The 26,621-nt window shown below is 25.8% G+C and overlaps 2 protein-coding genes, 1 long non-coding RNA gene and 1 other non-coding gene across 6 annotated transcripts in view; 1 reads left to right on the top strand and 3 right to left on the bottom strand.

Annotated features, from left to right (window-relative positions):
* LOC132928749 (cationic amino acid transporter 4) overlaps nucleotides 1-12,727 on the top strand; it is a 40,255-nt gene extending 27,528 nt beyond the window's left edge. Inside the window, exons 4-10 of the mRNA XM_060993613.1 lie at nucleotides 5,041-5,208; nucleotides 7,196-7,483; nucleotides 8,260-8,510; nucleotides 10,162-10,377; nucleotides 10,466-10,688; nucleotides 11,126-11,287; nucleotides 11,381-12,727. Of these exons, the coding sequence (XP_060849596.1) occupies nucleotides 5,041-5,208; nucleotides 7,196-7,483; nucleotides 8,260-8,510; nucleotides 10,162-10,377; nucleotides 10,466-10,688; nucleotides 11,126-11,287; nucleotides 11,381-11,583 (1,511 nt within the window). The 3' untranslated portion in view covers nucleotides 11,584-12,727. The remainder of the gene's footprint in view (nucleotides 1-5,040; nucleotides 5,209-7,195; nucleotides 7,484-8,259; nucleotides 8,511-10,161; nucleotides 10,378-10,465; nucleotides 10,689-11,125; nucleotides 11,288-11,380) is intronic.
* Nucleotides 154-225, bottom strand: Trnae-uuc (transfer RNA glutamic acid (anticodon UUC)). Its single transcript has one exon. It is a non-coding gene; the product is annotated as a tRNA-Glu (tRNA).
* A 1,417-nt stretch (nucleotides 12,728-14,144) lies between the features above and the next one.
* LOC132928750 (uncharacterized) lies at nucleotides 14,145-17,640 on the bottom strand. 2 transcript variants are annotated; one of them, XR_009662061.1, is made up of 3 exons: nucleotides 17,481-17,640; nucleotides 17,336-17,413; nucleotides 14,145-14,563 (listed from the first exon to the last, which is right to left on the bottom strand). XR_009662061.1 is itself a non-coding variant. In XM_060993614.1 (3 exons), exons 1-3 carry the CDS (start codon nucleotides 17,511-17,513, stop codon nucleotides 14,250-14,252), a joined length of 327 nt encoding a protein of 108 aa, XP_060849597.1. In that variant the 5' UTR covers nucleotides 17,514-17,640; the 3' UTR covers nucleotides 14,145-14,249. The 2 variants fall into 2 exon arrangements, 1 of the variants encoding a protein (XP_060849597.1); XM_060993614.1 differs by having other exon boundaries at nucleotides 14,145-14,465.
* A 4,880-nt stretch (nucleotides 17,641-22,520) lies between these two features.
* Nucleotides 22,521-23,439, bottom strand: LOC132929883 (uncharacterized). 2 transcript variants are annotated; one of them, XR_009662170.1, is made up of 4 exons: nucleotides 23,316-23,411; nucleotides 23,124-23,164; nucleotides 22,808-22,892; nucleotides 22,521-22,711 (listed from the first exon to the last, which is right to left on the bottom strand). It is a non-coding gene; the product is annotated as an uncharacterized LOC132929883 (long non-coding RNA). The 2 variants fall into 2 exon arrangements; XR_009662171.1 differs by lacking the exon at nucleotides 23,124-23,164 and having other exon boundaries at nucleotides 23,316-23,439.
* Nucleotides 23,440-26,621: the final 3,182 nt, after the last annotated feature.

Raw genomic sequence — 26,621 nt, 5'->3', positions numbered from 1 at the left:
TTTTCGATTATTTATCATTTATATTATACTAAAAAAAAAAAAATAATAACACAAGTTATTTTAAAATTAATACTTTCACAATTCATTGCTTTGCTCAGAACCTAATACATTGTTATAAAACATAGGATTGATATTAATAATAAAAAAAATTTATTCCGGTACCGGGAATCGAACCCGAGCCTCCTGGGTGAAAGCCAGGTATCCTAGCCACTAGACCATACCGGATTGGTGGAATCCCTGCACAAATTGACTTGATTTAGTTACACTAATAGATATCTATGGTTATAAATACATTTTTTTTAATTTGATAATTTTACACCTAAACTTTATAAGTCATAACCTATTGAATATAGATTACCTATACAGTTATGAGCAGTAAAAATTAAGTAGATATAATTTACAACATTGCCTATACTGCAGCTAAGTATTAAAGAGTATTGCTATTCGTGTTTATTATTTTGCAAAATGATGTCTATTCATAAAAAGTAGTAATAATAACGATTTTTTCGATATTTATATTCTTATTTTTATCGGTAGTCTAATTGTGTATCTATTAACTACATGGTTAGATAAATATTAAAGGCTGCAAATGAGTTGTGTCCCTTACAGGTTTTTTCAGGTTACACGAATTGTGTTCCTCAGTTTTTTCGAGTTACACACAAGTTTGATCTAACTAATAAAAAAAAAATTAAAAATAACTACACAAATAATTTTAATAATATGTATTACTGTATTACATATTAGTCAACAATTCATATTATACCGCTTTTATAAATTGTACAGGTACATATTTTATTCTTGTGTAAGATATCGATTTGAATTTATCAGCACATAACTTGTTATTGGGACACAACTCGTGTACGAGAAATTTGGTCGGGACACAACTCGTTAACTGCGATAATAATAAGTACCTAACATTATGTGATAAGACAATTTTTTCTGTCAACCCGGGTAATATAATTCAGGTATAAAAATAGAATTAAAATAATATAATTAAATTATGATTTTCAGCATTTACCGCAAGTACAAACAATAAAAGTGAATAAACTCTTTCATTAATAGGTAATTAGACATTAGTACAACATATAACTATAATATAGCTTTATTTAGTAAACGAACTCTTATGGTAACATACAGATAGATACCTAAACTTTGGAATAACAAAAAAATCATTAAACGCATTAAATTCACAACAGGGTAAATCGTTACTTTAAAGTATCTATAGACTATAGGTAATACTATTATGTATCTATAATCTATATATGTCTGATTATTATGCGATTTCGTCAGAATTTAATAAAATCATGTTTAAAATATCGAATTAAATATTTAGTGAAAATTTCAAGTACTTACCTATCCATGGTTGTTATTTTTTTAATTAAAACAAAAGAACAAAATCGATTTTTTTAAGAACTGTTTAAGTTTGTTTGGATACATGTAAGTATTTAAAATACCTAGGTTTGGTTAGGTTAATAATACAAATTTGTATTGTTTAAATCATTTAAATATTAAATATAAATTATGATGTTGCAGTATTTACCAATATATGGCTATTAGCTATATATACCTAATATTAATTTAAGTCAATTTACATATCAAAGTGAAATTGTTACCTATATTTCAGAGGCTCATCAAATATTAATATCGTTTAATTAATGACTATTATTAATCACTTTACACGCGTAGTATACAATTTTCTTATATTTATAATTGATGTTCATAATATTTTATTTTATTAATTATTAACCTTAATAATTGTATATCTACTCTATGACCTATGTACACTTATTATTCAATTATTGTGTTGCATTTTATAGTAGTTATTTAATCATATAACTATTAAAAACATTATTGTAAAACTTTCACTCATAAATATTCCTAAGTTATTATTAGTTATTATATTTATTTAAGTATGGTATTTTGAAATTATTATCTTTGATAAATTGATTATAAGTTATTACGTTAGCTTAATATTAAGTTTTAACTTAAAAGCAATTATTTATGCAAACAATTTATTCAAATAGACACTTATTTGAATAGAAGTGTTGTATGTATAGGTATTACAGTGGCGTGCCCAAGAGGAGGTGGTTAGGAGCTATATTCCCCAATTGACTTTTTTTTAGCTGACTTTCAGAAAACAATTTATTAGATGTTAGAGTTGTTATAGTCATTACTTTTTATTGTTGGTAATAAGTTATTGCTTACAAATTATTGAATCATAAGCCATAAAGCCCCTTATTTGTGTCTTTGGATCACTACAAATCATCCATTTGTAAATAATGTTAATGTAATATTACTTATAATATCCCTTCCCGTTGAAAATTCCTGGGCACGTCACTGTAGATATGTAGGTAAAATTAATTTGAATAGAAGTGTTGTATCATGTATGTATAGCCGTATATAGTTATTATCGGTAAAACTCCATTTATGAATTATGAAAAGAAGTAGTTGGCATTATCATTATAATTATTTTAGTGTTATGATTTTTTATGCGAACTTGATATCAATTTATTAGGCTGTAATATTATTCTAGATAACTAATTTAAAATTGAAATTATATTAGTTTTTTATAATCTATAAAAATATGTAGGTCTTATAATTCTTATATAGTCTTATTAATATAAGTAAAAAAAATCAATTTTTTTTTTAATTTAACGATCAAAATTATTATTATTATTTTATTTTATTATTTATTAGATTACTACATTAAGATAATTATTTTTTATTTATCAAATTACAAATTTATCTTCCAATAGTTTTTTTTTACATTTTACATATTAATTTTTTTTTTACGTCGAAAAGTTATGATTTTTTTTTTAAAGAACAAAATAATATTTGGTGTTTATCTAGATTAGGTCTCTTAGCATCCAAAGTGAGTTAATTTTGATTTTTAACCGTTAAAAGCATTCCTCAGATTTCACACATTAGTGAATTTTATTCTTTTTCCATCAGGAAATCGCGTGTTATTCTGATACGTCCGATCCATTTCGTCTATTCTATTTATGTTGTTAAAAATATATTATATAGATATATCTGGACTTCTGGTGGTAAGATTAACTGTTACCTAACATCTTAAACTATAACTATTGGATATTTCACAAGTATTATACAGTTCTGTATCAAGAAGTGGAATAATAAAAAAAAATTAATTAGTAAAAATAACACTCAACTCTGACATCTGTGTGCATCATTACAATCCGTCGTAATGGTTGCATACTCACATTATAGCTATAGGTACCCCATGCCCACTATTGTGATTTATATTAAACTACGTACCTACATATGATTTCAATAATTTATATTTCGAATAATATAAAATAATTGGAAAAGTCATACAATTAATATACGAGTAGTACCTTTACAGTTTACATCATAAAAGGTATATTGAAAAGAAATAAGTTTAATAGTAGGTACATAATTATTCGTAGATAGTTGAAAATAAATAAATAAAAATAAATTTAGTGATTTAAAATTAAATTATGGTCGGAAACCATATTATTCGTAAAATATTTTTTTAATTTATATCATATAGTAATAATATCTGTTTATTGTTAGGCCGCATTACATATCATTTCCAGATTTTTTTTTATTTAAACTAATATATTACACACTGCAAAATGTAGTGATTTTTCCGACGATTTTACTAATAGTAAATTAATATGCATTAATAAAGTATAAACTTACACATAGTAAAATCACAATTTTACTTCTATTTACTTAGGGCCATTTTTCAATCAAATTTAATATTTTAATCCAAGGTTAAGTAAACTGCATTTATAAACCGAAGATCAATTTACTACCAGTCGATATTAGTAGCACGTTAATACAAACATGTTTTTAACTTTATATTGGTAGATAGTTTTCTGATACTATTTTAATCTGTAGTGTGTTCGTCTTTTTTTAAAATAATTGTTATTGTTATATATTATATTTTATACATAATGAATTTAAAAGTTGAGCAAGAACGCTTTGTAAATTTTATGGACAACGAATTAGAACTATAATATCGCTATAAAGCAATAGGTATTCATTTTTTTTTATCATGTTTGATGCTGTTGAGTAATGTAAACCAAATAAGAAAAATTAGGTATTTTTAAATGAAATGGTGTTTACATTGAAATAATTAACAATTATAAAGATACCTACGTGTCAACGAAATACATTTTTTTTTTTAATTAAAAGTAAAAATCAAACAAAATGTTATCACATTACAAATAATCTGATAATATTGTACCTAATCTTTAGTTAAACTCTTAAACTGGTCAAATATTTCGGATTAATTAATTTGCGGTTAAAGTCCGGTTAAAATATTAATTGAGTGATGATAAAATCGTATTTCTAGTTAAACTGGGGATTAATGTTAACTGAAGATTAAATTCTTTTAACTGGAGATTGATAAAATGGCCCTTAGAGTACTATGAACTTTGAACCTAGCCAAGATTAATCACCAATATATATAAATATATATTATATTTATTATATTGTACCTGTATAATGGCTACTATATACAGAGTGAATCACCACGCTCATTCCAATTTTGTCCTTTAATATAATGAATTTAATTAAAATCAGATTCTTCAGAATTTTTGTATATAGTTAAGGGCTAAATTTTCAATTACTTAGGTTTTGTATATACCATTCAAGGAGATGATCATCATATAGTTATATACGCTTTTTTTTATTCAAATGATAACCAAGCTTTTTACTGTAAACTATGAAACAGATGGTTATATGAAAATGTTGATAAATCTAAATAAAAATTCAAACAATTAATTTCTGAGTAATTAAATTCAGAGTAATAGTTCTCGATAGCATATTATAATAAGGATAATTAGCAAAAGTATATTATCATGAACTTGCTACTATAAAATCCAAATTTAAATAAATTCATTATTAAAGGAAAAAAAATTAAAAATAGAAGCATGAGCATGATCGGTAAACCACTCGGTGAATAATAAATTGAAAAGTATTATCATGTGAATATATAATTTATACATATACCTATTTATAATTTTTTTAATATGCGTATTTGTTTATCAGGTGCTGCATCCGTAGCTAGGGCTTGGAGCGGATTCTTTGATTCAATGTTTGACAATGTAATCAAAAACACAACGATATCCGTGATGGGCGAACTTCACGAAACACTATTTGGAAAGTATCCGGACGTGTTCGCATTTGTCGTGTGCTTGCTGCACGCGTGTATTCTGGGTAAGTGAAACTAGAAGAGATCGCATTCGTTGACGTTATGTCTCAGTGATATGGGCAAAAGGCAGAATTTAAGGACTCGAGACGTATATAGCATTTTGAATCATGCCTATTTATATAGTCGCATTAAATAAATGCGTGTTTTACGGTTTATAATATACCTACCTATTATGCGTTCTTTTACGGGAATATAATATTATAATATACACAATGTCGATTTCCTCGAAGCTTTTAGCACACAATTTTGCAGATCTATTTAAGATTTTTTACGTTTTACCCGACTAATTTTGTTTTTTTTTAACCACAAGCTTTGTTTTTCATGTAAACTGCAAATACATATAATGCATTTTGATCGTAATGACTAATAACCGAGCTCTTGGTAAATAATTTGTTTTCTTCACTAATAAGGCACATTGAGGTGCTGTTAAATAAATATAGAGATGATGTACCTACCAAATAAAATGATTGCCTTGTAAATTATAAGTATAACGAATATATATATATATATATATATATATTTGTATATAATATATTATATACATAATATGCAATATACATTATACATACATACATAAATGCGTTGTTCCCTATGTAGATAATAATGTTCTTCGTGGAACATATTGCTTATCGCATTTTATTTATCTCTATTTCATTTTGGAGATTAAATGTTAAGACGATAAAAATCATAAATCATATAATTATTGCTTATTATTAGTTATTAAATTTAACAATATAACACTAGGCGATTATTTCAGTTATTTCTAATGTTGAAACATTACATACATGTACGTCATAATATAATGGACAATGGTATGACCATTATGACGCATTTTTTCATTATTTTTTACTGTTAAATAGGTAGAACAATAATTATAGTGTCGAACAGTGGGGCGCAATAGGATAACTTAACAGAACGAAAGAAGGCTTAAAACTCATTGGCCCCACTAATTATTTTTTTTTTACTGAGTGGATCCATTTGACGCAAGACACTTTTGAAAATATTTTTTTTGCATAATTTAAAGGCTTTAAAAAAAAATTTTCCAAAAATAATGTGGTATTTTTTTCATTTTTTAACGACAACATTCAATTTTAATATCTCATTCTAAAGTAGAATATTTTTGAAGTAGGTACTTCGATTTATAAAAATTGATATCTTTTATTCATATTTTTATCTTAGAACTAGAAGAGAGAATGAGTGGAGTAAAACAGAGGCACACGCAAATTGCTGGTACTGTTCCGTTCATCAAAACTTAAATACGTTTAATTAACTACTCATACTCATAGTATGTATATTTTTTCAAAAAATGTTGTTTTTAACGACTTAAAATTATGTAAAAGAAATATTTTCAAAAACGTTGGTGCTTTTTGAAATAATGAGTGATGTCTTAGTGTCTTACGTTAAATAGATCACTTCGTAAAATTCGTGTACAGTATGTGTTATGAGTTTATGACCTCCAATAATTGTTCGATATATGTTTATAATATCTATAGATAGTATCGGTAATTGCATATTGTCTTACACGCCAATGTCAGAGTAACGTTAAAATATTTAATTTTAAAAACATTGAATTTGGTTAAAAAAATCGTTCATTGCTAATATCATAATTGCGTAAATGTAGTATTATAACTGAAAAGTATATGTAGTATATAATTATTGCGGGTACATTTGTTCACAGTAGGTATATAAATATAACTGAAATTAATATTATAAAATAATTGCATACAAATCCTATAGTAAATCATACACAAACGAAAAACAATTTTTCGTCTCAAATCTATAATTTCGTCTATCGGTGGTTGGGTGGGTACTGGGTAATGTAATTATTTGCGGCACCGGCTGCAGACGACTGTGTCTCGAGTCCCAATTAGGACTTGCATATCATCACTGCAGTTATTATTGCATCTACCATATTATACCTATATATATATATATATATATATATATATATATATATATTACCTATATTTTCTGACCGTATTTTCGGCGCAGGGGTCGGCGTGAAAACTTCGTCGTACATGAATAGCTTTTTGACGCTGGTCAACCTTGGCGTAATGACTGTAATCGTCGTGGCTGGATATTATTACGGAAACAGCGACAATTGGTCCAATGACGGTGGATTCATTCCGTTCGGCACGACGGGTATTATCACGGGCGCGGCCACCTGTTTCTACGCGTACGTCGGCTTTGATAGCATCGCCACCTCGGGCGAAGAAGCCAAGGACCCGGCGTACTCGATTCCCGTGGCAACAATAATTGCGATGAGTGTCGTGTGCACAGGTTTGTTATTATTTATATTCTGTGTAAATATTGTAAACAATGCAATACTGCAATACTAGCGTATCGCATACGATAGTATCCGATTATATGTTGTTAATATTATGTTAATCGTTATAATGTTATTATTGTTTATACCGCGTGTGTTGTTCAATAATTAATATAGGTAGGTTTAGTGATGTTCCCTATTGAAATAATAATTTAAAAAGAAAACCCAAACACACGTACATTTTTGATAAACTTATTGACTAATAGGGACGACCATTTCCAAGTTTCAATACAATATATATATGTATATTATACTAACTGATTCTGCATCGGCGTTGCCCGCGTGACAAATTAAACGCCCGTGGATTTGCACCCTATAAAATTCTATTAAATGTAAGCTGCATAGATTGTTAACTCAGCTATAGTAGGGTGGTTTCCATAAAATTTCAAATACAGATCTAAATTATTTTCTTCAACCAACGACATTCATAAACAAATTAAAAATATATTTGTTTTTTGTAAGTAAAAAAAATCCCTGTTTGAGCCCCTCTTGAGTACCTACAATATTGCCTATATGTACCAAATTTCAGACACACAAATTAACTTTTATTTATATAGATACATGCTGTTACTGTTAGAACAATACGAATAATTATAATATAATATTATCTTATATAATCCTTTTTTTGTTCAATGCTTAGATGTCCTATTTAATATTTTACTTCAATAGAAAGTAACTTATAGCACTTATTCGTGGTTAATAATGATTCTATCTATCGTTTTAATTATAGGCTACGTATTGGTGAGCGGAGCATTAACATACTTAGTCCCATACTGGGCCATCGTCCCCGATGCAGCATTTCCAGCGGCATTTGCTGGATTAGACTTGAATTGGATCAAATATTTAGTATCAGTCGGAGCACTGTGTGGAATGACTACTACTTTGTTTGGATCGCTTTATTCATTACCTAGATGTATTTATGCGATGGCCGATGATGGATTGATTTTTAAATTTTTAGCCAAAGTCAACAAAAGAACTCAAGTATGTTTAACACAATATTTGTTAATTTTAAAACGTGTTTTTAAGCAAACAATACATTAAAGTAATATTATTATTATACTATTTAAATTAAACGTCAATGTGGCAAAATACAGAGCTTGAAAATAGTCAGGTACAATATAAATTAAATTAATTGAAACATATAACGAATAACGATAATATAAGATTACAATACAAATTATGTGTGTGATTAAACGAGCTAGGGAAAAGATTACTTATATAGCTTAATAATTAAAAAGTTATGTCCATTAGAAATGGTGTGAGAAAATATTGAGAAAGGAGAAGAATTTCGGGCCGAGTAAAGCGAACTTTAAAATAAATGTTAGAAAGAAGTTTAAGGGCATTGATATAGTCGGAAAGAAGAGACCTAACAAAGAGTAGTCAGCAAGCAACCTGCTATAATATGTAGGTGATATTTAATAGGGGTAATAGAATTAAGGATATAGCCTCGGGAAAGAAATGGGATCTTATTTAGTTTAAACGCTATATAAGCTATGAATTTATTTTTAATTCGTTGGATTCGGTCTAAGTCCTTAAATAAATAGGAAAGCAAAAAGACAGACTCATACTCAAGTAAATATAGCGTACTAGGAAATATTGATAGTACGAGGCAATCGATGGAGGTAAATAGGTAATCTAATATTGATAGGTGTACAACGCTTCAATTCGCCCGACGTCCGGTTATCTGTCGGCCTTCGATAATGGGTAATGTAATCCAAATATATAAACTAAATAATGCATTGAAATATTGCTGCCTACACAGTAACTCGTTTTTAAAATGATGAAAAAAAGAAATAAGTCATTAGTTGTGTAATATATAGTTATTTTGAATCACTAAAAAAAAGGTCTTTTAAACTTTTATTTAAGGGATACAATTTGTTAGATTGTTGAAGATGTATAAGGGGAACGTAGAATTAAAAAAAGGTTAGGAACCACTGATATAGATAACAGATACATAGCCTATAACTACACATTTGTATATGCCTATAATAGTCGAAGACGTATGATATGTTTTTTTTTGTTATTTAGTTTTTGGGCTGCCCCTAAACTCTAGTGGCCAAGAGCCGCTCTGGTCACTCATGCATGGTTGTCTCTTTTTTAAAACGCACAGCTTATCATATTTGAGTTCAGCAAAAATTATTTTGTGTTATTAGTTTAAATATTAGAGTGAATTAATCTATTATCAATCATAAACATCAGAACATTATCTGTGCTTGAACATTAGTTTTTTTTTTATATTTTAATTTTTAAGCGAAATACGAGTATATGAAATATTACAAATTTAAAATGCTCATTGCTTGCTTAAAAATTAAAATATCGCAAAAATTTTGTCGTTCGATAACTAATAATTATGTCCTTTTGACGATAGGTCAATTGATTATTAAAGTTAACAATACAAAATTTATTCTGCTGAAATTAAGTTTGATATTTCTTACGTTTGGAAGACGGAGGGAACACATACATGAGTGGTAGCAGCTTCTCAAGCATTTTATATTTAAAAATATTTTCTATTGTGTCTATTGTTTTAAATTATAATAATAATAACACACATATATAATATAATATGTGTGTATGTGTATAGTATGTTTATAATATTTACAAATCAAAATGTAATTTTTTATATGCATTACAGATACCAATAATAAATTTAGCTATATCTGCCTTTATGTGCGCATTGATAGCTTTATTCTTCGATTTGGAAAAATTAGTTGAATTTATGTCAATTGGTACATTGTTAGCCTATACAATTGTCAGTGCTTCGGTAATAATATTAAGATACCGTCCTACCAACCGTGGACTAGTACGTGATTCTAGTAGTCTCTTAGAACTTCCTACTTCACAGGCAGACGTAAGCATAAATGATTTATTGTTATTAATATTATTAAGGATAATAAAGTATTTAGTATTATTAATTAAAACTGATTTAAAATTTTCAGTCTTTTGAAATGGATATGGGAGGACGCCTTAAACCATCTTATAAGTTTCTAGAACCTTTTCTGGGAGAATTTGAACCTGGTTACATAGTTTGTGTAAGTATTGGTTGGTTTACAAGTTCCACTGTCATCTTGTGCGTTTATATCCAATATTGGTTTAATATTCAACACGTGAGTTGGATCGATGGTATAGTTTTAACAACCTTGGGCAGCGATTTAATTTTATGTACGTATAAAACAGATAAGATTATTAACATAGTTTGAAATAAATAATATATAATTATAAAATATGTATAATATAATTTTTATGTATTTAATATATATATATATTGTATATGTTAGGTACCTATATACTATACTGAATATCTAAAATAATGTATTTTATTATAATAATTATTTAAAATTATTCATACATAAAAAAAAAAAATAATATTAATAAAATCATTATATTATATTTTATAAATAATTAAAAAGTAAACCATGAGTTTTTAAAAATACATTTTAATTTTATTTGTTCACGTATTAGTATTTATACATTTATCAAAAAATCTATTTGTACTATATTATTTAAACATTTTTAATTAATGGTAAATATTTAGGTCTATTTGCCTATGATAATAATAATAAAGAATATATGCATAATATTATATATTATTATTTCAGGTCAATTTCTGATTGAAGCCCATGAACAAAATTCAACAGAACTACCATTTATGGTACCCCATGTGCCTTTAATACCATCTCTTAGCATTGTATGCAATATCGTGTTGATGACTAATCTTAATTTGCTTACTTGGATACGGTTCTTTATATGGATGGTTATAGGTGAGCTAAAAATACCATTTTGTAGGTTTATGTGTACCTAATATTTTATATTTTATATTAATATTTGCTAACATATTTATCGTTTGTATATAGGTTTATTGATTTACTTCTTATACGGAATGCACCACAGCAAAGAAAATGACGTGACATCTTATTCAGTATTGCTCTCATCTTCTGAAGCGGGAAAGACACCTTGGGGAGCTATAAACAAGTCTAGAAAACGAGTGAAAACCGAAGATGACCGGAAACCAATTATTGACAACGAAGAAGTTCCAGATAATGGTTATTACCACTAAGCAAATTATAGACGATCTGCTAAAATCGTTATTATTTATATAGTGAGACATTTCATCGTGTCGCTGAAAAAATACTCGTCGGGGGGGTGCCATTCAAATATATATATGTTTATGTGTAATAATAAATAGTATTATAATAATGGTCGATTAAAACTGTGCATGTTGTATTTAGTATTATTATTGTAGGTCTTTAAACCATTGCTATGGAACGTTTGAACGTTTTGAATAATATCGTAATATTTTTAATTTTTGTTTTGACTTAAAGAGTTCTTGTATTGTTAAAAAATTATTTTACTAAATGGTTGATTGACAATCGTCGTCCATGAAAATTGTTTGTTATAGCACAATGTGTATAGAATAACTGAATAATATGAAAATTTAATTATGTACTGTGCTATTTGCAAATACTCATGTATTAATTAATTAATATTAAATGCTTTATAAAATATTTTCTATATCGCAGTCGTTTATAAAACGATAAACCGATAAATTGTGTGATGGAGTGTGTTTGTGCATTTAGATAATTGTTCGAATGTATACGGTTCAAAGAAACACACTTAGATAATTATATCACATTTAATATTTACCAGATAATTATGACTATATTATTAACTTCAATTACTTTAATGCATCCCAATTTGGAGTGGCACCCTTTAGTTGTACAAATAAATAATATAAGATTATAATTACTAACTATCCTTTGTTACATACATTTTACGATTATTATTTATTTTTAGTTTTTAACTTAATTTTATTTAAAAACAATTTAGTGTAAAATTGTTTTTTTAACGCACATTTTATGCTTTGTTATGACTTATGAGTCTATGATATATATTATTATATTTATAGTATATAATATAATTTATTGTGTAAGAATTCTACTTATCTTACCATACATGATTTTTAGGTTGTTCCAGAAAAATTATAATCTAGACGAATTTGTGTTTATAGTACGTTTTAAATATTAGCTTACGTTGTATAGGGATTATCAAATTAATTTTATGACAAAATATATACCTTTATCGTTATGAGTAGCCTCAAAGAAGTAATGACATGTAATAAAATGTATTTAGTAACATTATATAAAGGAATACAAAATAATTGAATGTTATTATAATATAATATACTTGTATGTCGTGTTTAATTTAAATTTATAATTTAAAAAAATCAAATATCTCGTTATTGACTAAGCCAATTAACGGGTGCGGACATTTTAATTTATTGATACAAACCATTGTGATTGTACGGAAAACGAGTTTCAGCGAAGAAAACTGGTGAATCAGTACTTATCTATTACTGCAGAAGATGTTTTATCATTAATGTTATATTATATTTTTATTATTTTTTTTGATTCGGCAGGTTCCACTCATTTTTTCCCAAACCGTCGCATCTAAGTTATAATTTATAACGCCGACGTACCGTGAAAAAGTGTTCATGGTATAGTAAATACCTAACATAAAATAAGTATAAATTAGTATAATTCGAAAATAGTGTTGTGTATAGAAAATTACGGTATAATCAAAGTTATGCAATTCTATGAGATTAATATATGTATTTGAATTACAACAAAATAACTAAAATCGTTATTTTACGTTTACATATCCAATAAACTTCATCAAAGTTTAGCTTCAATCCTTTATGAAGCTCAAAAAAATAAAATGTCTTTCACTGCTTTATCAATAATTATGTATGAGAAACCTTCTATTAATTGTTCTAAGGTAAAAACCTTAATTTGACCGGTAATCAAAAATGTTATAACTTATGAATATATTCAATAAAAAGAAAATTGAAAATATAATTCATATAATTTAACTTTTTATAGTAATTTCTATTGCAATGGTTTCTAGACTCGGGGGGTCGTAACCGAAAATAGGTCGCAGAAAAATAAATAAATTGACATATTTTTACCTTTTTTTTCATTTATTTTAATTATTGGAAAATTATACACCAAAAATACTGATTATTATACTTAATATTTTATTTTATAACATGTTTAACTTTAACAACAACTAGTAAATATAATTTACCTGAAGTATTATTATGACTGTCGCATGTGACCGTGTGTCCATGTAAATTAATATTTAAATCTTAAGGTCGCGGTGAAAATAATAGTTTGGGAACCTTTGCTCTATTAAGTACTATAATAACCCGTGACTTGTATATTAGTATAATTAAATTAATAGTATTGTTAATTTTATAATTATACTGTCTAATAGTGTTCTTTACTGATGTTATAATATTATTACGTTTAAAAAAATGTCTGTAGATTTTTTCAGAAATTCTGACTAAAAAGGCAGAATAAGGCAACCAGGGAAAAAAATGTTAACACAATATAATATATAGTGTATTAAATTTTAACCATAATATTATATTTTTAGTTGAATATATTCTACAGACTTTATTTGGACTCAATTGTACAACTATACTTGATCTTGCAATAGTATTTAAATCATATTTGGATCAAAGAAATAAACAAAAATTATTGCGAAAATAGGATAAAACGTTATGGACTGTATGCAGTATAAATGCACAAGGTATATATAATAAATAATAACCGCTCGTATTATATTTTTATTTTATTCTCGAGTGAACACAATTGTTTATTTTATACAAATCTATAGTAATGTTTCGTCTACAAGTTTAGCGATGTTTAGCGGCAGTTATAGTTAATAATATAGTCTATCTGTTTTTCCCTCTTCCGTTATCGTCGACGATGGTTCTTCTGTCGTTCCAGACGTTTTTCTAGTCCAAATAATTGTTCTATGACGATGGCTTTTCGGTGTAACTGTTTCATCAGTTGGCGAGATAGTTGTATCGGACATTGTTGTATCGACCCGGGTGGTATCAGACGGAATATCAGATGACGTTGAAGCCTCAGTAGTCTGTTTTCAAATATATTTATTTTGATTAGTTTTGGATTTAGTCAACGAGGAGCCACTATAATTTTTCCTCGTTTGTCCGCGTGCTAGAGGCGTTTGCTCTGTAAATAACACGGCGGTACACTGTCGTTATATTATATCATAATATAAATAATAATATAATAACTATATAAATTATGCGCTTAGGCTTATCATTAATGGTGATTACATTTTTTTTTTATTTACTTGAGTATTTTTAATAATTATTAACACTTAGCACTTGCAGTTGGAATGTTAAGTGTAAATAGTAATTTTACGAAAACTGCAACAGTGCTTTTGTTTATAAACCAGTTTCATTATTTATATATATTAAGCTATAATTGTATTACTGTATAGTAGGTATTTTGTATTTATGTTTAAACATAATATAATAATTTCCATAAATTATTATATTAAATAATGAAAATTTTTCCATCTACGCAGTCGACCTTGGGCAAAGTCGTGCATAAGTGTTAAATTTCCGTTTTAAATGATAGTTGTGTATAAACTTGTTACACTTTAAAATTTAAATTAGCTTATTATTAAATGAATATCTAAACTCAATTTAGTGGATAAGCAGCGTTTGATTTATAAAAAAAATACAATAACCCATTATTGTAATTTTGTTTCAAGTTGTAACTATATACTTATTTTACATATAAATATAATAAAATAAATAAATATTATATATGGGTTGTAACATGAATAGCTGTTTTTATGCAATTAACTAATACTAACAATGTTTATTAACTTTTGTTCATAAAAATTACATTTTTTATAAATAATATATAATTGACAATCATAATACAATATAATATATAATATATGTATTATACATATATATATATATATATATATATAAAAATTAAATTAAATAAGAATAATAGTTATTAAATATTCTGTAAGTTTTTTATGTTACACTCTGTATAACTTAGGTACCTATAGATGTATAATTTAGGTACTATCTAATGCACAAGTATGTCGCTGTATGTCATATTTATAGTTGATAATAATTCTTGCAAAACAACAAGAATATTTTTTTCTCCTTAAAAATTATTAACTAATCGAGTAAGTACCTAAGTACTTGATAATGTAGATAGTATGTTACCTAAATGACTACACAAATATCAATAATTTCTAAATTATTTATCTCAAGGTTATATTTTTGGTCTCTATAATTATATTTATAATTGATACTTACTCATTATCCTAGTTCTTTAAATGCAAATGTGCATTAAAATTTTTTTATTATCAAAGATAAATGGAAAAAAGTATTCTATTTCATGATATAAATTAATCTGATTGTATTTGTCATTTGATACTTCATCGAGTATATAAAATAAAAATCAGTGGCATTAAAAATGAAAAACATTACGAAAGCTTCTAAAAATCAAAATATAAAATTATTCAATTTTTATTAATTAGTTATAGAGATAATATAAATACATGTTATACATTATAATAATACTTTTGGCGTAGGTATCATATATTTATATTCATTACAAGGAATGTGAATTTAATGCATTTGCATGTTTTTTTTTGCCACACCGTAAATAATAAAATGGATTCATCCAAACTTTGTTTTGACTTATTTATAGTTCAAATATTAAATCTTATTTTGCATATTTTTGCATACTTCATAAGTTAGGGCATATAAATGCATGTTTTAACGATTTTTTTTTTATATAAATGATTTTTTTTTGTACTATTTTATTTTTAATTGGGTATTTAACGTGTATTGACTATTGAACTCTTGAAGTCGAGATTAAATTAATTTACTGATTTCCACAAATACATAACAGATGACAAAAATCTTTGATTGTACAATGCAATAACTACTTTAAAGGTAGGTATAAAATTTATAATTTCAAGTAGAAACATATTTTATTCTAAGCATATATTTTTATACATTTTGTATACAACGAAGATCAAGACTATAGTCAAGCTCGAAAAGTCATATACTCATTTAAGTATACCAATTTGTAATACTACTAATATTTAAACTAAAATTAATAAAAATAAGAATAATACCTATAGTTAAATTTTAATTGTTTTTTTTTTGCATATTTTAAGAATTTTTAGAACATATTTTGTCAATTTTTATTTTTTAGTTCATAATATATGCATGTATATTTAATAGTTTAAAAGTGCATTAAATTCACAGCCTTGTTCATTATACTATAATATGTGGTCATGTTTTTTCTGATACACCTAATTTCAGTGGTATCTATGTAAATACTTGTAGTACGTTTTTTGTGTCACTGTGGCAGGTTTTACATTGATCCCTGCGCATGAAAATTAAAATTCTACACCCTCTTCATTTATATTATATTTTATATTTTCTAAAATTTTCTATTCTCGTATTGATGCTTCATTATGCTTGTAATATACTACAATTCTAATCTGGTTTAATGTATGTATTAAAAAATTAAATAGTATAAATATACGTTTGAGATAATAACTATATTATATTACAAATAGCTATTCAGATAAATGGTATTTTAATTACTTAAACAGCAATACTAAACTTTAAGAGACTACTTATAGTTTAATGGTCTCAAAAATTAAGGTATAGTAGAAAATGATATCAATGATAAGATAGACCAGCGGTTCTTAAACTATGTTACGCAGTTTCTAGAGGTTCACGACACTCATGTCGGTGGTCCGCGGCGGCTTTATCGGTAGTTCCGACCTGGACATATAACATAAGATATTTTGTAAAAAAAGGTACCTATTCAAAAGAAAGTTGATAAGGAGGGGGGTCAACGATATTTAAAAATCATTCATCAGGAGTCCGTATTTTACAAAAGTTTAAGAACCGCTAATATAGATGATATTATTTTAAGTTAAATTACCGATTGGATCTCATGCAACACGCCACGAATTGATCCAACATTGGATTCAATACAGCAATAAATGACTAATACTCCGACCTACGATTACAAACATGATTAAAATTAAAATTAAAATTTTGAAAATGTAATTTAAAATAATATTTACTAAAAGTCGAAGATGATGTTTTGAAACAATCATATTTTATTAAAAAATTATAATACTATAATACGTCTTATTGGAATAAAATGTGAAATGAAAATAAATGATATTTTATTGGAGACGTTATTAGCTCAATAACACTCAAAAGTAATCTGATATAATTACTTGAAAGCGTAGTGTCCTTTTAAAAGTGCCTACCTAAATGATTTGATATAGAAATGAAATAATATTATGATAGGAAGGCACTTTAATATAAATATTAAATATATTCATCATATTATTATAAATAAATTAATTATATCAATGACTAATGAACTAATAATCTGATTATTACTATGAAATATTTTGAACTTATCTTACTTCAAACAAATAATATTCGAATACAATTTCCCATTAAAATATTAAGTTTATCTAAAACACAATTTAAATGTTTTTTTTTATCCACATAACAAATTGATGATGAATCGACTTAACAACTTTGTTATTATAAAGTGAAAGAAATATTTCAAAACACTTGAACACAATTAGAGATATTTTTTATGCATTTAGTAATATATATTATAATAGCTATTATAACAGTGTAGGTACCTATACCGGCGAAATCTGGATTGTAACATAAGTCATCCTGTAGTCTATTTTTAATATAAGTGATTGTAAAAAAAAATGTGTATGTAGAAAATCCCACTAATCACCATGGAGGTTGCAATCGGATCAACTATCGAAATGTTTAAATTTCTGATTATTTAATGTAGAAATTGGTTATAGGTGCATAAATGCCTTAGGTTTTTAAATTTAATATTTTATGAACATGCAAATATAAAATAATTTAAAAATAAAAGTTAGGCAAGTCGCAAGTGGATACCGCTCTGCTGTACATAAGGTGTCTAACGTATATCACTGTCACGGATGCATTAAATTTAAATTTAATGATACGTACCTTATATTATTGTACACGGAAAACGATTCTGAGCGGAGATGGTCTGTAAGTAAATAAGTGTAAATATTTTTTTTATTATTATTAGTTGAAAAACGTATAAAAAACCTTATAAAATCAAGTCTTATGTATAAACAGAATATTTTTTATGAATTTTGTAAAAATTTAAACTTAAATACTTATAAAAAATATTGTAACTATAATTTTTAATTAGGAAATAAAATACTATTGGAATCTTATACTAAATTTTCAACCATTTATACCCATTCATAATTTTCTTTATCATATTTATAAAATAAAACTAAAAAAAATATAGAAAATTTAAATGTTTATTATAAATAGCTCAAAATAGTCAGATACCCGTATTTTGAAAATTATAACATATTATATTGAAAAATGATAAATGATATAAATATTTGGTGAAAATTTCAAGATTCTGCAATTATTCGTTTTTGAATTAGGTATGAAAAAATAACAGAACAAAGAAATTAATTTAATCAAAAACTCCGTTTTTTGTTTTTTTTTCTCAAATTATTTTGAAAAATACCAAGTATTTTTAATTTTGACCTTTCCAATTACAAACTAGATCCAATTAGCTATACATAAAACCACCATAAAAATGTAAAATCAAAATATTATCAACTACTTACCGTGTAATTACCTATACCACTATACCACAGTACCGCACAAAAAACACATCATTGGAAAATCAATATATGAGTTTAACGTACGTTCTATATATGGCTATATTTATCGCTTCGCTCAGTATCTAAAATATGCCAATGGGCTACGGTGTGTCCAAGAAGTGCGTGAGGATTATATTGTAGGATACACAAGGATAATAAAAATGTAATTTATTCTGTTTGCAGTGTTATCTTCATATCTCTAATATGGTCTAGTGGCTTTAGGCCGTACATTGTGGTTTTAATATACAATAATAATACTATACCTGGCTTTCACCGAGGTATACGGTTACTGGAATACCCGAAAACACTAGGTGATTTTTTAAAATAATATATTATGTGAATCTTTTATAAACTGTGTTTAATTAAGAACTTTATAATTACTTTAAATCATTTGTTCTCATACATTTCGATTAAAAAAAATAAAAATAAAAATTAGTATTATTCAATAATTTTGGAAATCAATCAGCTGCTTTTTTGAACACACATTCATCAATATCCTCAGCTTCCTTTTTCCGATTTTTCAGAATGCTCTTTTCAGTTTTCGTCTTCAATTTTCGTATTTATATATTATAAACCATTTATTCACACTATTCTACGGAAAGTTTGTAAATTATCTTTAAAGTTAATTACAATAATACATACTATTATATATACTAATTAATAATAATAAGTATTATAATATTTATAATAAATGGGATGTTTTCAGCGTAATACAATATTACCAAATAATATTTAAATAAACAATAAAATGTACTTATTACTTAGTAATAAAGCTAATCGACCTTTACTCAAAATCGTTATTTGTATCCAATTATTTATCATTGAATTCAAATCACAGCCAAGGACATATGCTCAATGACGAGGTATGCTACAGCGTAGTCCTACACCTACTGCACATGCAGAGCGTTACCTTGTCCGCCTTTTGATTTTGAAAATAATTATATTTTACGTTAGGTAGTGAACGTAATATACAGTTATTTAATAATATATTGAGTCCAAAAATCAGAATTTAGACTGCAGACTCCGGATTATATTACCATATCATAATATCATATTAGTTTATGAAATTGTTAACGTTTATAAAATTAATTTTTTCGAATGTAGCCCAAATTTATTTTTATTAAACACAAACTTATTTTTTTTCTTCATTTTTAATGCTTTTGTTAATTGCCCTCATCCTTAATTTATCTATGATTATTATTTTATTTATATATTTAATTGTATTTATTCATTTTGTTCATTATCCTAATTAGGCGGGCATTGTCTCCAATTTCTAACACAATTTTATGTATAATACAGAGTGTAACAGGACTATTTAACAAATATAGTAACATTTGTAATGGAAATTTGTCAAATAGTCTTGTTACACCTTATATATATTAAATTTGTTTACCTTTTAAAACGCATTTGTCTTCGAGTAGCCCTGGACTTCATTTTTTTAAAATACTATTATTAAGTTTATTTATTTTCATAATATGATTATTTTTTTTTGTTTCTCAAAATAATGACTGCAGATAACCTAGACCTCTTCTCACTTTTTTTGGATACTTATTAAATGTATTTAATTTATATGAAATTTTATATTTTTTCATTAAACCTTCAACTACAGTTGAATGAGTGACCTTTGAATTTTGATTATATTTGTTTATATTTTTGTTTGTATATTTTATTTTTTGACTTGTTATTTAGTAAATAAACAGGTTAGGTATTTTCTGATTCCATTTCAACATAATTATAGTTAATTGTACATGTTAATTATGCTTGTAAAGTCGTTATATACTTTCGTAAATTGTTGATATATTATATTGTATTCAAGTTAAATTTTTTTTAAACTCTTGCCAAATATCTGGTGAGGAGATTTAATTTTAGGGTTAAGTAATAATCAATTGACATACAGTTGACGCCGCTTATAAAACTCACTTTGGGACCTGCAGCACAAAGTGAGTCTTATAACCGAATGAAATGAATGAATCTTAATACATATAATATTACATATTACATATCATATATATTATTGAATAAATTTAAAAATGCTGATAAAAAAATTAAAATTATAATACATATACATATTATGAAAATTATAACATATTAATCAAAAATTATAAAAGATGTAGGTATGATGTATTTATTATTTATGAAAAAAATTTGTAATTTTGGTTTGTTTTGAGTATTAATATTCCTAAAAATGTACATATTTCTCGTACTCATATATAACAATAACGATAATTGCGAAAAATGTGAAATGCGATAAAATTTGTTGTACATACACACATTAAAAAGCATATGAATTGAAACCAGAAATAACCCAAAAAATATGTATTTTTTGATAACCAATTTATATCTAAATTTTAACCAAAAATGTTTATTTTTTACGAAATTTGAGTCTTATAAACGAAGTGGTGAATTGGTGAGTCTTATAACCGATTTTTTTATAATGTATTAAGTTCGGATACGTTTGGATAGCGACTAAACCTTATATCCGTGAGTATTATAAGCGGCGTTCACTGTATTATTACTTATTGTTGAACATTATTATATGTATACTATAAATTTAATTTAAATTTTAAATAATTGATCATAGTTTTAAATCGATTTGTCTGTAAAAATTATCGATTTTAATTTCTATTTACTTTTTGATTAGGTATCTTAAAAATATTGATTTTAATATTACTTTTGATTTCTGATAATATTTTTATTTTAAATCGATTACAGGTTCGCTACTCCGCTCGCCTGATCTAAACTGACTAAACTATATGATAAATTATTCATTTTAAATGAATATAATATAATTGAAGAATACCTATAACAACCGTATTGGCTTACAGTAACCTTCTCATGCCACCATTTTTATTCGATAATTAACCAAAAGTAAGTGGATATAATGTTAATTTTATTTGGTCGGAGTTGTATTAATTTAATCATAATAATCCAGCAAATATAAATGGTAAAACTTAACATTAGCCAATCGTTGAACATTACAGTATTACAGTATAACAGTTCTAAAAACCAATTTAAATATTTTTTATTATATAAGTTTAAGTAGGGATATACACGGATTAGCTTAAAATATTATGTTAATATGTATATAATAATACAAATAACGACATTTTATAATAAAATAATATATGTATACATTATAAACTTATTAAAAATTATAATATTATGAGTTTATTATATCAAGTTTTTATGAATTTAACCGAACCTGTAGGTTACCTTCAGGTTTAAAAACATTAATAAAAATGTTTAAAGGTTCTATTTTTAATATTTTAATGGAATACTTGAATATTTTAGATTCTGATTGGAACGACGAATTCATTGGTTTTCAGTTATATTATTATATTTATTTTGTATCTGTCAATTAACAGGTAAAAATCTATTAAAATATAAGTTAAGACTAATATTTTTAACATACATGTTAAACGTTAAATTAATATATTTTGTTTATGCATTGAAAATTATATTATATGGTATATAATATATAAAATAATATATCATTTTATTAAATAGTTACAAACAAATGATCGGGATCTGCGTTTTCATTGTGCAGAAAAAAATGTCTTCAACCTTTCACTTTGATGCGGTAGTTTCTGTTGGCAAATTTGATCTGGATACAGCTACTAGAATTCAAAAATAAAAAAAGTTCAATAAGTACTTTTAAAAATAATCGGGGAAAATGGAAAACTAATAACAGAAATATAAAATATTTACGCAACTCTAGTAAGTTGTTGTAATACAATTTTTGTTTATAAGCAATTGATGTTAGAATTTTGATTCTCAAAAATTAATTTGTAAATTATTCTGTTATAAAAAAAAAAAAAAAATTTAATTAAATAGGTACAAGGTTTCTCATAAGTTATTCTCTCGGGAATTTTGAATTTCTACAGTGTAATTAAACAAAAACAACTAAAGAACACTACAAACCTTACTTTTACTTTTTAAATTATTTTATTTTAAAAATTTTTATTGTAGTAACAATAATATTATTGTCAATGATATTCTAACTGGTTAAACAACATTATTAACAAGTACCTTTTTTATTATAAGTAGATACTGTTATATTATTATACAGGCTGTAACAGAAAGAACTTATAGTTGTGATTAAATAACTTTTTTTTTTATTATTATTATTTGGAAATTGTATGATTGTGTAATATATATTATATTTATATATATATATATAAAAAAAAAACACTAACGTTTATAAAACTAAGTTATTATTACTTGATTTCCATAGACACTAGACAGATGTCGCATAAAGAATGTCCACGAGTTTGATCGTGTTGCGATATCGACGGTGTATCGTGTGTAGCTGTCAAATGAATCAGACGAGTTTTTGATTTTGCACCTCAACAACTTTGGAAAAACTGAGAGAGAAAGAATCGGTTACACCAAGTTATGTTAGCCAGAGTTTGGAAAAATAATATAGTCACTAGATAATATTATAATATAATAGTGATAAATAGTGTATATGCGATACTGGGTAAACTATATAGTTATATTTTCCTTTTCTTATTAATGGTTACCCCTATGTCTGCCCGTTTTATAGTATCCACCATTCGTATTATATTCTATAATATTCCACGAATTTGCAATTATACTTGTTATTATAAATTATTGTTTATTGCCTATTTACCACTAAACAGTATATATACTTATTATTTGTTTCCTTGTTACCTATAAATTACGTAGAATCCAGAATTAGTGCAAAACACTCCGACAATACAACAATATAGTAGATCTTCATTTAAGACACAAACAATATTTTGATACTTAATAAAATATATTTTAAACCCACGGGGTTAATATTGAAAACAAATTAACCTATAACATGACAATCAAATTAATTAACTCATAAATTATGGCACGTATAATCATTGAAAACAATTCAACTCGTTAATATTATACGGTTTCTTTGGCAGTGTCAAACAGCGGAATACAAATCACGATTTTACCTTTAAGAGGACGTTACACCCACATGTGTAGTTTGTCTTACTAGTGTAGATCATAGCAAATTTGCGTTCAGCAGAACACAATTTGTGATGTTAGCTTTAATATTATAGTAAATTTACCAATTATCAAGTTTAAAGTTAAGAATATTATCTAGAAAATGTCATATTATGCTTTTATTGATATTATCATTTTAAAGTGAGATGATTTTTTTAAAGTTGTTATATTTTAATAGCTATAACTCACTTTAAAATGATAATATCAATAAAAGCATATGACATTTCCTAGATAATATTCTTACCTTTAAATTTGATAATAAGTCATTTCACTCTAATGTTAAAGCTAAACACACAAAATTGGTTTTATTGAGCAACAATTTGCCATGTTGTACGTAAGTACTAAGTACTAAATATGTTAATCAACATTTTGTATAATCTTGTTTTTTGTCCACTATTTATTTTTATAATTTTTTTTTTTTTTTTTATGTAGGTCTTATCTACTTAAATAATAATAGTCATGACTCATTATTGTCAAGATCAGGTACTTATACATTTCAATTGTGTTTACACTTTGCAGTCTACTCGTATTAGATTTAGACTTATATACAGAGTGCAGTAATATACGTCATATTGTTGACAAATATTATCTTTTTAACTGCGGTCTACGAGTGATACTTTATAATATAGAGTGTAGAGTATTCGGCATGTTTAGCGAAAATTAATTAAACTTACCATATCACATCAAAAAGATATTGTTAAACTCGAATAATAATATTTCAAACTTATTTCAGGACATATATGAATAAAAGGTAAAACAATAAAACTAAAATAAAATTACACGGTGATTATTATTTTACTTTAACATGTATATAAAAATTGTAAAAATGTATGTTCCCATAGTTTAGGATCTGTCTGAAGTAAATAAAATAATTAGAACTAAACCACATTACGACAAATTTACGGTTTTAGGTATAGATGCAATACCTGTATAAATGTATAATCGATTAGTACCTTAAGAGGACGTGGTTACCCGCATGTGTTGTCTCCGTCTTACACACGTACGGCAGAGACAAAACCCGTTTACGCAGTCTGAGAACTCGCTCGATTTTGGTTCTAGACTTCTAGAGTAATAAAAATATACTTACTATAATATTAAAATATGACAATATTATGGAGGGCAAGATGATGAATTTTTACCATTGTTCCCAATATAACATTCATTATATCGTTTAGAAATAACGAAAATTTTCACATTTTTAAATAACCTTTAACTTTTCAAAATTTTAATTTAAAAAAAAACTCATTGATTTGTCCTTCCAAATATTGTCATCTTTTAGTTTTATAAATATATTTGTTTTTGTATTGTAAAAATAAACCATGGTCAAATTACGGTTCTAACGGTTGTACCTATAGCAAACCAATGTATTAATATTTACTAATATAATAATTCATTAATTAGTTAAGTATCGTAATATAAATTAATTTATAAAATACCCTTAGAAATATTGAGACTGAAACATTATCTCCCAATAAATAATTTTTCATATTCAATAATTAATTATCATTAAATTTAAATTAATCATATTAATCACAAAGACATACTCATCAAAAATGATTCTGAAACAAAATTAAGGTCATGATGCGAACGTTTAATCAGCCTTCACAATCGACATTATTTTACAAAAAAATGTTTGCACGTTTTTGGTATAGATAAGTCATTATAATTTGAATTTTTTGCCTTTATTCAGAATTTGTTTGATATCGGTTTGCTGCAGGGAAATCAATTTATCGTAGGGCAGGGAAGGGAGTGGAGACGTTTCCTAAAATAATTTAACGTTTTCAATAAAATCAGTGATTTATTTATTTTTTGGATGTTATGACAGTTATAAAGATAAACACTAAAAATAAAACTTTTTTTTATATAATAGTGACACTATAGTACACAAATTCTATAAAAAATATTTTTATGTTTACTTTTTCAGTCAGCAGATAGGAATTATTTTTTATTTTTATTTTCCACTACTTCTAATAGCATCAAAAATTAAACTTTTCGTGCAAGTGCCAAAATGGATGTATACAATCATCTACCACCTATTATAATTTATAATACATAATTTACAGATAAATCTGAAATAAAAAAATTCTGGGTAAAGGCAAACAAACTCAAACAAATTAGGTACATAGGTATACCTAATACTAAATATTATTAAAAAAAATATTATGAAATATTTATTTGTGGGACTGTGGGAGACTGCGAAAACATGGCAATACCATTTATAACTACAGACTATCCGGAAAAAATAATAACAATATAAATTACGTGAAAATCACAATAATTACAATAATGTACAGTGCTGCAATTAGACATTACGATTTATACGGTGCCACATTGAGGTTGGTGTGCATTTCGTTTTGGTGCTTTAATTTTTATAATTTACAATATAAGGAATCTCGTGATGTATTTACAAGTCTTGGATGATTAAAATAATTTAAAAAACTTAAAGATATATTTAAAACGATTAGGCGTTTGTAGGTTATTAAGGATACATTTATAATAAATAATAATTAAATACACTTGATA

This window comes from Rhopalosiphum padi, chromosome 4 (assembly GCF_020882245.1).
Source record: "Rhopalosiphum padi isolate XX-2018 chromosome 4, ASM2088224v1, whole genome shotgun sequence".
NCBI lineage: Eukaryota > Metazoa > Arthropoda > Insecta > Hemiptera > Aphididae > Rhopalosiphum > Rhopalosiphum padi.
This window is presented reverse-complemented; position numbering and strand designations above follow the sequence as displayed.